Source organism: Monocercomonoides exilis, assembly GCF_001643675.1.
Source record: "Monocercomonoides exilis strain PA203 chromosome Unknown scaffold1-2713096, whole genome shotgun sequence".
NCBI classification, from domain to species: domain Eukaryota; phylum Preaxostyla; order Oxymonadida; family Polymastigidae; genus Monocercomonoides; species Monocercomonoides exilis.
Genome location: NW_027150546.1, coordinates 525,284 through 537,865, shown reverse-complemented (window position 1 = coordinate 537,865; position 12,582 = coordinate 525,284). Strand labels below are relative to the sequence as shown.

General features: G+C 38.0%; 2 protein-coding genes across 2 annotated transcripts in view; both read left to right on the top strand.

Annotated features, from left to right (window-relative positions):
• Window positions 1-1,583: 1,583 nt before the first annotated feature.
• MONOS_10040 (putative DDE superfamily endonuclease) lies at window positions 1,584-2,702 on the top strand (the record flags this gene model as incomplete). Its single annotated transcript, XM_067862450.1, has 1 exon — window positions 1,584-2,702. One exon carries the CDS (start codon window positions 1,584-1,586, stop codon window positions 2,700-2,702), a length of 1,119 nt encoding a protein of 372 aa, XP_067736196.1.
• Window positions 2,703-6,907: 4,205 nt separating this feature from the next.
• MONOS_10041 (uncharacterized protein) overlaps window positions 6,908-12,582 on the top strand; it is a gene marked incomplete at its 5' end in the record, with an annotated part of 27,863 nt that continues 22,188 nt past the window's right edge. The window contains 2 exons of the mRNA XM_067862451.1: window positions 6,908-7,036; window positions 7,111-12,455. Of these exons, the coding sequence (XP_067736195.1) occupies window positions 6,908-7,036; window positions 7,111-12,455 (5,474 nt within the window). The remainder of the gene's footprint in view (window positions 7,037-7,110; window positions 12,456-12,582) is intronic.

The following is a 12,582-nucleotide window of genomic DNA, read 5'->3' as shown; positions in this document are numbered from 1 at the left end:
ATAATTAAAACATTAAGAACTTTCATATTTATACTAAACATATAAAAAATATAGTTAAAAATGGTTAAAAGTTATTTATACTCGTTAAAATTGCATAAAAACATGATATAAATGCACTGTTCAAAAAATAATCAAAACACCAAAAACCGATCATAAAAAGTTTTAATTACATATAATAAACATACAAACAAAAAGTTAAAACCTAACTCAAAATAATGGTGAAGTAATTTAATAAACAAAAAAAGTTAAGATCACAAGTCACAAAACAAAAAAAATTTGAAAATCCTCGAGTTGCCTGGAAAAAGATTGAGAAAATACCGAATTGAGCGAGAAACATTCAAAAAGTCACAAATAATTCGAATTAACAGGATCAATTCGGTGCGGCAGGGAAAATTCGAACAAGTTCTACTAGAACTTGATTGATTTGACTGCGTCAAGTGGCATTAGATCGGTCAACATCCAATAAGATCGATCTAATGCCATTAAGATGCAGTCAAATTGGATGTGACTCAGTCGCATCCGATGTTTTCAATTCTGGGTCTCCTGATCCTAATTTAAACAAAAAATATTTCTTGTTAAAACTTTGTTTTTTCTTTCAGAAAGCTGAATAAAATTCATTTATAATTGTTTTTATAAAAAATTATATGAAATTTTTATAAAAGTTTCAAAAAAACATAAATAATTTTGAGTTTAACCTTTTTAATAAATTTGAAATTATCAGAAAGTATTGTCACATTAAATAAAAACTATTTATGTGATTATCGCGAACTAAGAATTACTCTTAACAAAAATATTTTGTTTTTATTATAACTTTTCAAAAAATTTGAAATGAATGAAATTTCAAAAGAACAATGCTTGCAACATCTTTCTTTTTTTATTTGTTAAACAAGTAATCAAAACAACATAAAACAATTCAGTTCAAAACATGATGCACATTTAAAAAAACAAAATGTTAAAAATATTTTCATAAACAAAAAAAACTCAAATAAATCGTATGTGCAAACGTTTATCATATTAAATACAAAAAGTTTTGTATCGATTTCAATCAAAAAAGTTGATAACAAAGTCGCAATAACAAAAATGTGAAATTATCAAAAAGCTGAATCAAACTTTTAAAACACCAAAAAATGAGATAAATATTGAATAAACACAAATTAAATAGCAACATATCAAAAAATAAACATCAACATGATTTTACAGGTCAAAATATAAACAAAACAAAAAAATGCTCGATCACGTTTTGTGATCATAAAAATCACATTTTCGCCCTTCTTAAGATTGAGGGAAATTCGATAAAAAATAGAGAAATTCAATAAACCAGACATAAATCGATTTGACTGAGTCACATTTTCGCGACTCAGTCAAATCAATCAAGTTCTACTAGAACTAAAACGAAATTATTAAGTAATGCGGTATTAGCTTCGACTAAGACCAAAAAGTGGTTCATAATACCAAAAAGATCGACTCAAAACCGATTTGATTAAGTCACGACCAATTTAACAAATTCTGGGTTTGTGATCTTTCTTCAGATATTTTCAAAAATATGGGTTTGATCAATTTTTTTATTGTTGAAAAATTTTTTGATGTCACAATCTCCACTTTTGGATGTTTTGGAATGTGTTGAAAGAAGAAACGCAATACCTGAACATTTTGAATCAACGAAAAGAAAAGAAAACCTATCACTTATCGAATGTGCATGCAAAGATGTGAAGGACCCATCTCGTGCATTCTTTCGACTCACGGGCTTTGTGCGATCAGAATTTGACATGTTACTAAGACTGCTTCCAGATGATTCACTTCCTCATCGGGGAAAGGCAAAAGCAATTAACACACTGGAAGAGCAATTATTTTTGCTTTTGAATGTTCTCCATCACGGCTCTTGCACCCTCACAAACATACTTGCATCAAAAAAACTCGACTCTCAAAGTGCGACTGTAAGACTGCTTCATTCCATTGTGTCTCGGCTTCGAGCGCCTTTGGCCGATCTTTTTCTGTCGTTCCGCAAAGACAGAATAGAGAGCATGAAGGATGTTGGAATAGTGCTTGATTGCACTGTGATTCCGACTAACCGACCAGGTGGTCGATTGGAATATGGAAAAAAGTTCTTTAGTGGAAAACACCATATTTACTGTGTCAAGGCAGAAGTGGGCGTTAACCCAAAGGTTGGCACAGCAAGCACCATTAGCGCTATTTACTCAGGCTCCACGCATGACTATGTTATATTCAAAGAGCATTATCCATTGTTTGAATCAAAACTGGAGGGATCCAAAATTCTAGCTGATTCTGCATATATTGGTGCCAGACCAGACCTTGACGCTATCATAACAAAGCCCGTTGGCACACAGGAGCTTGCTTCCCATCGTGTAATAGTTGAAAGGTTCTTTGGAAGGATGAAAACACTCTTCTCCATCTTTCGCAAACCATGGATATTCGAAATTGATCGAATTGCTGACTATTTCAATGTGGCTTGCTGCCTAACTAATTTTCATATTCTTCATAATCCACTCACTGCGATTGACTCACAAGCAAATTCAAGATTTTTGGATGGAATGATAAGCGATTATCTTCGAAAACAGGAAGCAAAGAGCCTTGCAAATGAAAGATACCTTGCCAGATTAAGAAATAAACTTAATCCAAAAGATTCATTAACTCCCACAATTACGTCTTTAACTGCAGAATCAACAAGTTTTTTGAACACTTAAATACCCATATTGCATTTATTTTCTGATTTATTGACTTTTTTTTCCTTCTCGTTACCCATATTTATGTTTTATTTTATTTTAGATAGCTCAGATGAGACATACGCAATGTCAAAAGCCAAAGAAAGAAGAGAAAATGAACAAGAGAAAGTAATGATCCAAAGAGAGCAGCAGAGATCAGATTTACTGAGTAGGGGAAGGGACGAGCACAACATTCAGCTTCAAAATTCCGATAATTCTTTGTCATGGTTTATCCCAAATCAATGGAAATCTGTTAGCACACTTTTTCCACCTTCCTCACAACAGTTTCCTTCACTTCCATCATCTTCCTCATCCGCTTCGTCATCTTCAACACAAAATTCAACCAGAAAACCTAATCAAACACCCCTTCAGTTTTTACTGAATTGTCAACATTAGAACTGTTTATTATTATTATTTTTCCTGTATTGTTCAGACACCTCAAAAAATCATATAACAATGAACAGTTTTGAAAATTTTCATTTTTTTTCTTGTTAAAAATAAAAAAACAATAAATTTCGTCATTGAAAAAACTCTTGTTTTGTTGTTTTCATAAAAAAGCTTAACAAACATTATTGATATGTAAATTTATTTGTGAAAAACACAAAAATCGCAATTAACAATAAATGGAAAGCTCCAGAGTTATATGGGGAAAACATATTCACTCCGTTTTTAAATTATAAAACTCTCACATCTTCAAAAAACGTAAACATTAGAGATAAAAATGTCACAGAATCAGAGTGAAAGATGATAATCAAACACTTCATAAATGTGTCGCTAATATATTATAATTACTGATTCCAGCGTTTCAATACTTTGATCATTGTATTTCATAAGAAATAATAAAGATATGATAAATTATGATCAGATGAAAAACATATTAAAAATTTTCTAAAGATCAAAAAAGATAGACATAAAACCGTTTTGATTGAGTCGAAACGGAAATAATTGATTAAATACGAATTTGCAATAACAATACGAATTGACCAGATAAATTCAGAAAAGGTCAACTGACGAAAGCCTCAATGGCTTAGTTGGCAGAGCGCTTGCCTAGTAAGCAAGAGGTCCGGAGTTCGATTCTCCGTTGAGGCTTCCTTTTTCCATGCAAATAATCAATTTTTTCTTTTTGATTGAAAAGGTCTTTAAATGAAAAAGATATTAATTTGGTAAATACTGCGAAATCATTGTGAATTATTGTTTGATTTTGGTAGAACAGAGTGAAAAATTTAAGAAGAAAACAAATATCTTGTAAGTTATTATGATAATTTTGTTAAATCGATCTTTAAGCTTCATCGTCAGAATAAATAGTTTTCCAATTGATTAATATTTTTTATCGATGAATTTTGATGATGCGAAAGTTCATGAAGAACAAGGTCTATTGTTACAGTTTTCATAATCAAAATGGATCTCACTATCATTATCTCAAAATCAATTTATTTTTCGATATTCCATGAAACTTTTGACAAATTACTTTTTCAATGAAAGAAATTTGAAAGAATAGATTGCATCTGAGCAGTAATTAATGAGAGAAGCATTTATGAATTGAAGAAATGAGAGATCATGTGGATTTGAAGAAAAAGTGAAACTTGTGGAAGAGTGAAGATATCAATAAGATTTAACGATGCGCATGAAAATAACGAATTTATTGTGATTTGTGGGAGAATAAACGATATATTTTCTTGTATCATTAAATATTTGTAGATTTTATTTGATAAACAATTTCTAAGCAAATGATGTATAAAACAAGTTTCAAAAATATTTGCATATGTTTCTAATACTTATGTATTACTCCATTCATTTCATCCTGAGAAAAGAGGATATCAATAGTCTGTTTTTTCCAGTTGCTATTCGGCATTATGGTTTAACGCCATTAAGTATGAAATGAATTAAAAAGTTAATGCATATTGATTCCATTATTTTATTATTATCGAAGGTAAATGCAGAAAATAGTGGTACCAAAGTTTTTTCATTGTTTTGCAATATTTTGTAATAAAAATGATATTCACATTTATTCATGTGTTTCATATAAGTTACATATCAAATAAGAAAATTATGAAGGAAAAATGGCACAAACATTTCATATTCCGATTTATTTTCAAGTTTTTTTATATTTTGTTCCATTTAATAATATTGATATGAAAAGGAAAAATTAAATTATTACTGTCAAATACCTAGAAACAGGACGTAATATCATGCTTTTCAATGGTGTTGCATTTAAAGAAGATTTTGAAGTTGTGGATAACCATGATGCTACAAAATTATTTTTTTTGCTAATATTTTGGGTTTCTTTTTTTCATGATTTATTCATTGATACACTCTAATTTTTCTCCAAACCTAAAAAATTGTTATTATTTATCTTATAAATAGCATGTGGCTTGATTATTATGCAGGATGAATGATTAGGTTTAAGATTTTTAGGTACCCCTATCTTCTGCTCTTACCTTATCTAATCTCAAAACAATCAAAATGCTTATCGTTTCATAGATATTTCTTGTATCATTTTCTCTCTCTTCAAGTCCGTAAATGAAATAATTTCATATGAGTCCTTTATACTTTTAAAAGGAATAACTGGCAACTGGTGAAGAATATTCCCGCAAAATGAGATACACATTGCTTCGAACATCACCACATCATCATGGACCAAAACCCAACTGTCTTCTTTGTTGTGTGACTATTTGCTTATTTCAACCATTCATGAGCTTTCCATTTCATAAATATCTTCAAGCTGCTTTCCTAACCATCAAATATTGATAATAGCAGTAATGGATACCTGCAATTCCTCTTCTCATTTGAATATTCAGGATTGATTTCATCAATTTCATGTTCCTTCACTATTGCTGCACCCATTGAATAATAAGAAAGGTAGCCATAATGAAGCGCAAATGATATCGCAATACGTTCTAAAACAGTGCGATGCGAAGGCTCATATGGTTCATTTACTGAAGATGAGTCACATAATTTCATTACCACTCAAACAAATTCTTCTTTATCGTTATTAATCTACATTTCTGACACAATTTTCACTCATGCAAGTACTCAAAAAAGTAACGATACGATCAATTACAAATTTGCTTTTCTAATTGAATTCAATTCGTTTTTAGCCTTTTCAATATTAGTAATATTGAAAGATGATGATTATTCTCCAATAACTCCTTCAAGAAAAGATTATTCATTAGAGGCCATGGTAAAGCATTGCAATTTCACAAAATTTCTTATTTCAAACAACAAGATTCAAACAAAAAAATTTCGTATCACAACTGTTTTCACAACATATTTAAAAAGTTGAATTAATTTGACCAACAAGAAGAATATCTTTTTAAAGAATTTCCAAATAGAAAACGAATAAAGGAAAAATTGCTCACGATATTGAGGAAAAATTTTTGATTCAAAAAACCAAATTTTTAATTTGTTAAATTCTTTTAGAAACAACATATATGTTCATATGCGACAAATGAAAATATAATCTTTCCTAAAAGAAACATTTTTCAATTTATAGTTCCAATCACATTTGTAACAACATTCAAATAACGCAAAAAAATTTAATAAAAAAGAAAAAGTTGCATAAAATAATAACAGTAGTGATAATTCAAATAATTCAAATAATTTTCTATTTAAAAACTAAAAAGTATTTCAATTTTAATGACGCTAAACATTAAAACATTTCCCCAATAAACAAAATCGGAAATTAAAAAAAAACATTTGTCCCAAATAGATAGGATGGTCCAGATCAAGCCCAAATGTCAATCTCTGTTTTACGTGCTACAGAAGCAGAGATAAAAAAACATCATGCGACTAGGGCGGAAATTAATATGATTGCGACCAAATTATTTCAAATTCCTACAGATTTTATATTTGATATTGCTCCAAATCTTAATGATAGTGATCCGGTTGATTTATTTATTGACGACCCGCTTTGCAGATCTTTATTTTTTGTTAGACAACAAAGTCAGACAAAGATATTTATTGCAAATGATCCACCACCCCTTGAAGTTCATCGACTTTATCCAAATTCAGATAAAGAATATATTCTTTCTTTCATGAAACTAGAAGCGTCTACTTTGTCAAAAGACACACTACTCGAGAGAACACAAATTTCCTTTCATTCTGAAAAACCTGCAGCTTATTTAAAGCATTTCTTGGCAAATATTGCCCTTCCTTCATTCAAGGAACAACAATTTTTTCATGAACGAATGCTTCAAGAAGATTCTTCCGCACTATCAAAGTCAACTGCAAAATTTTATAATGCAACACATTCCCAACTTGTCTCAGAAACGGAACGCCTGATTATTGATTTAGAAGATGAGGAGGATTTATCAAAGGTTTTAATGATTCTTTTGTTTTTCGAACTTTGTGTTAAAATTAAATGTTTTTTTGAATGTTTGCTTTTATTTAGGGAAAAATGATTGTTCTCTTCAAGCATGGGCTTTTGTTATCTCCTCATCCCTTTCAAAGAATTGATGAACAGATTGCTTTGTTGGAGCGTTTAATTACTCCTCCTTCTTTGAAAGAGCTAAGAGAATTAAATGAGGCACGAGAATATGTTAATTACTGGATTCGAAGAACTTCTGTTTTAAAGGAAACACTTAGAAATTTACAACATTTTCCAATTGATAAACTTGACGAAGACAGATCAAATCGAATACAAAAATTAATGCGAAAAGTGATTCAATCCTACGAAATTTCTAAAGCGAACAGCGAAGCTCTGAAAGTTGTGTCTGTCTTTCTCTACCGATTTTTGGATGCTCCCGTATCAAAGTTTCCAGAGTCCCAAAAGGATGCACATTTGTTTGTGCGGCTGTATTTCTCCATCTGTGCATTTATCGGCAGCTCCGTCAGCATCCATCCGATGCTGGAAATCTTCATCGACGAGTATCTCAATAAGGCAAAAGACCACATCATGGGAGAGCTTCCTGGCGAGCAGGCAGAAGGCAGAGAAGGAAATAATGCTTCATCTTCGAACACTTCTTCTTCTTCTTCTTCATCCTCTTCTTCTGCAGATATTACAGGTTTGCCTGCTATAACCAGCGAACCACAAAGCCAGCTGAAAAGCAGACAACAACAGCAAAACATAATAACTTCTCCAATTGCACCATCTTCGTCATCATCTGCATCTGCATCATCATCATCATCATCATCCAAGCACGCACCTCCTCCCCTTTCTTCTGCCCCGTCCTTATCCAAACAGAACCCCCACGCCCGCCGCTCCGTCTTCGAAGACCCGCAAATGGCGTTCCGCGTGCACGGCGCGCTCGAAGCGATGCGGCTGTTCAAGCAGACCATCCTCATCCAGCTGCAGCGCCAGACAACATCAGCAGACGCTGCATTGAACAGAGGTGATGCGGCCCACATGCAATTCACACAGGGAACGTTTCAACAACAACAACAACAACAGTTACAACACCAACAATTGCAACAGTTTCAGCTTCAGCTTCAACATCAGCAGCAGCAGCATCAACAGCATCAACAGTCGTATCAACAACCGCTGCTGCACAACCTGCAGATCCAGCTGATGGACTCCGACCTGTCTGTGCCAGCCACTTCTCCGCCTTCGACCCCTTCGCTCTTCCGCAGCCAGACTGTCAGCACCATCCCGGAGACGCCGCAGGAGCAAGGGAGCACTATGCATTTGAACCCGAGCTCATACTTCACAGTGCGTTTGCAGCAGCCACAACAACCACAACCACAACAACAACAACAGCAGCAACAACAGCCGCTTCAATCACAAACACAACAGTTACACTCTCAATTGCAGCCACAGGTGTCACAATCTCAGATATCATCACCACAGCAGACACAGCAGACACAGCAGACACAACAGACACAGCAGTCTCTTCACTCACTCAATTCTGTTCTTTCTTCTCATTCTCAGACTCTTTCCAATCCACAACTGAGTCATCCTCTGCTTTCTGCCTATGAAAACAGCAGCAGTGGCAGTGGAAGTAGTAGTGGTAGTGGAGGCAATAGCAGTCGCAGCAGTATTAACAGCATCAACAGCATCAACACTCACAACAACCACCACAATCACAGCCACAACCGCAGCCTCAGCAGCAGCCACCACAACTTCGATGCCTTGCTCAGCCAGCTCTCCTTCGCAACCACACTCCCTGTGCATGTGCCGAGCCACTACAGCGCCGACATCCCAACCGTTCTTGCGCCCTTTTCGGTGTTTGAAAGGCAGTGTGCGATTGTGTTTCGGCTGCTCGACTGCATCAGCCTTGCCTCTGCCTTTGGCGATGTGTCGTTGCCTGGTGAGGCAGGCGTGCGTGCCACGCTGCAGCTGTCGCACCTGCACAGCGAATTCTATCACCAGGTGCGATCATTCAGATGGACACCTCACAAGTCGTTCCACACACGGGGAAGAGGATCTTCTTCTTCTTCTTCTTTTTCAGGAGTTGGGGCGGGGGCTGGTGGTAGGGTGAATGCAGCGATGTCGTCTTCTTTTGGCTCTGGTTCTGGTGCTTCTGGTAATCGTGGGAGAAGCAGTGGCAGTTCACGACAGAGTAATGTGAATGCGGGAGATGGAGCAGATAAAAGAAAAGGGAGAAGAAGCGGGAACAGCAGAGAAGGAAGAGAAAGTGGAGAAAGAAGAGAAGAAAGAGAAAGAAGAAAAGGAAGAGATGAGAGAAGAGGAAAAGAAGAGAAGCAACCGGACATTCAAAGAAGCCGGGACGAAATGAACAACACTCTGCACATTAATCGCCCTCCTGGAAGTGGCAATGGAAGTGGGAACAACAATAGCAACAATAACAACATCAATGCCATTTCTTCCTCTTCTGCTCTTCAGATGACCCGCGGCCACGACCTGTTCGACAGCTGCCTGACGAAGCAGAGCGGGGCAGTGATTGCGTCTGGCCTAAGCGACACAGCGCAGAGCCTGTCGTTCATCTTCCTGATTGCAGTGGAGTCGACTTCCACTCTCTTCCAGCTGGCACGGACAATATGTGCATTGGGATTTCTCCTGAGCGACCCAGCAGTGCTGACGTGTGTGCTGAGGAGGCAGCACATCATCATGCAGCTGATGAACAGGGTGTACCGCAGAGTGCTCGCAGACTACCGCTTCATTTTGTATGAGGTGCCTGTCATTCCGCATTTCTCCGCGGACTTTTCGCAGATCATTGCGATGCGCTTCTTCGTGGTGATAATCGAGAAGATCGAGTCTGTGCTTAATGTGCTGGAGTCCATACGCTACCCGCAGGTGTACATGAAGCACTACATGCAGACGGTGCTTCGGAGAAATTCTACTGCGCAAAAGAGTAAAAAGGACGGAGAAATACGCCACGATGGACAGCAGCAGGCGCAGCAGAAGAGAAAAGAAGTTTGTTTCAGTTCAGCCCCAGTGGCAACAACAACACCCACTTCTGCATATTCCACAAGCTCTTCTAACAAACTGCAGCAGCTGACACCTTCCTTCTCGTCTGCGGCGCTGCCCATGAGCAGCATCCCAGCCACGCCAACCTCTTCTTTCTCTGCTTCCACTTCAGAGTCATTCATTGCTCCCTTCGGAGTTTCAAACGAAGCAGTTTTTTATTCGAACCCATCATCATCATCATCATCATCATCATCTTCTTCTTCTTCTACAGCGTCGCAAATTCCTTTTCCACTGTCCAGTGACATGATTGATCATTCCTCATATAATAACATCCTTTCAGAGCACAATCATTTAACTTCTCCTTCTTCTGCTTACTCTTCTGCCTCATCATCATCATCTTCTTCTTCCTCTTCATCTGTTTCATCTTTCGTTGAAAATCACTCCCCTCCTATTTCTGTTACTGCACTCACAACCTACTCCACATCATCTTCTTTTTCCTCTTCTTCTCCCCAAACTCCTTCTTCTTCCTCTTCCTCCTCCTCTTCCACACAAGACCCCCTCACCCTCGTCTCTGACGAATCCCTCGCCCGTTTCGTCTTCTTCATCGACACCCTCATCGCCTTCCACCGCCGCTGCGCCCAGCTCCACTCAACAATCACACATACTTTCAACAAGCGCCTTGCCTTGTGGCTCTCCCGCTTCGAGATCTTCCGCCAAGACCAGTTCGGCGCGCCTGTCTTCACCCGCCTTGTGCCAAACCGCCCAGACACAACAGTCGTGCTTCTTCACGAGTATGTTTCATTGGTCATCCAATTTCAAGTGGCCAAGTCGTTCAACACACAGGTGTCTCAACATGCAGAGACCAATGCCAAAGCAATGAGCACGCTGCTCGAATACAGACAGAAGCTGGACTTCTTCTTGTCGCAGTATCGCCACTTCCACCAGACAGTGAAGCCGCTTGTGCAGCGCTGCTTGGGGGCAAAAGTGGAGGCAGTGGAGATTTGTGTGAGCAAAGGGCTTTCTTCTGTCGTGTGGCGCGACACTTCCATCGGCTCGTTCGTTTCACTGTGTCTGGAGACGTTTGAGGCGCTGGTGAAGAAGCTAAACATGCTGAAGGCGAGCAAAGCATCGTTCAAGAATGAACTAAATGGAATGAAGAAAGCACTGGCACTGCAACTGCCTGCCGCACTGCAGACAGAAGATGCGTTCCAGTCGTATCTGAAGGCGACGATGGCGAAGATGATCGACGAGCGTCGGCTGTTTGTGCAGCGGATGGAGCAGATCAAACAGAACGTGCATGCGATGCTTGTGAGGGAAGAGACAGACGAAGACGCTATTTCGGCTTTCTTTGCGAAGCTGAACGAAAAACTGAAGAACGCCGAGAGGGAGATCGTGAACGTGACACTGACAAACTTCCTCCTGAGGATAAGGTCGCACCAGCCGCTTATTCAAGTTCCCCTGGTGATTGTGGAGAAGAGGCTGAGGTTTGGGATGAAGATTAGCTTGCCATCGAGTTTGTCTTCTGGAAATGGCTCAACAATAACATCAGCTAATTCTTCTTCTTCTTCTTCTTCTTCTTCTTCTTCGACTTCACTTTCGATATCTTCTTCTGCGTCTTCAGCTGGTGTATATGACAAAGCAGCAATGTTAGGATCACCTGGGAGTGGACAGTTATCTTCCATCTCTTCTGTTTCTTCTCCTTCTGTTTCATCTTCTTCTTCTGCTGCTTCTTCAGCTTCTTCTTCTTCTTATTCTTCTTCCTTGCAAAACTCTTCCAACCAGACCCAACTCCAGCGCATTCAAGAAAGAACAGCTCATTTAACAGCAACATATCCAACATCATCCACATATCCTGCACCTCCTCCTTCTTCTTCTTCTTTGTCATCATCATCATCATCATCTTCTTCTTCTTCTTCTTCCTCTTCTATCTCTCCTGCCATCTCATCCACTTTATCTGCTTCTCCTCCAATCAGCCCAAAATCACCTTTGCCTCAACTGCGCACGAACACGAACACACTTACAAATACCATCATCAACAACACCAATAACAATTCCAATGCTAATCTTCCCATTCATCACAAACCCCACAGCCCTCACAGCCCTCACCTTCCCCTCTCTTCTTCTTCTTCCTCTTCTTCTTCTTCCTCCTCCTCTCCTTCCAACCCTCCTCCTTCTCCCTCCCCTTCTCCCTCTCTTTCCCCCTCCCTCTCCCCCGACATCTACCAGTCTGATGACATCAACCTCATCGGCCTGCTCGACACAACAATGGAGAAGCTCTCAGACATGGTGAACTTGGACGACCTAACAGACATGGGCGATATTGCTGCCCAGCTGTCGACAGAGCTGTTTGAGACAGAAAAACGCTGCTTTGCCTTTCGAAGCGAAATGATGTCGTTTTCGCCGCTGTGGATGCAGTCACCCGAGGAAACGTTTGAGATATTTCTTGCTTCGGACAATAAAAATGGAGGAAATGGAGGAAACAATGGAAGAAATGATGAAGACAATGGAAGAAGTGGAAGAAAAGAAGGAAAAGGAGGAAAAGAAAGAAAAGAAGGG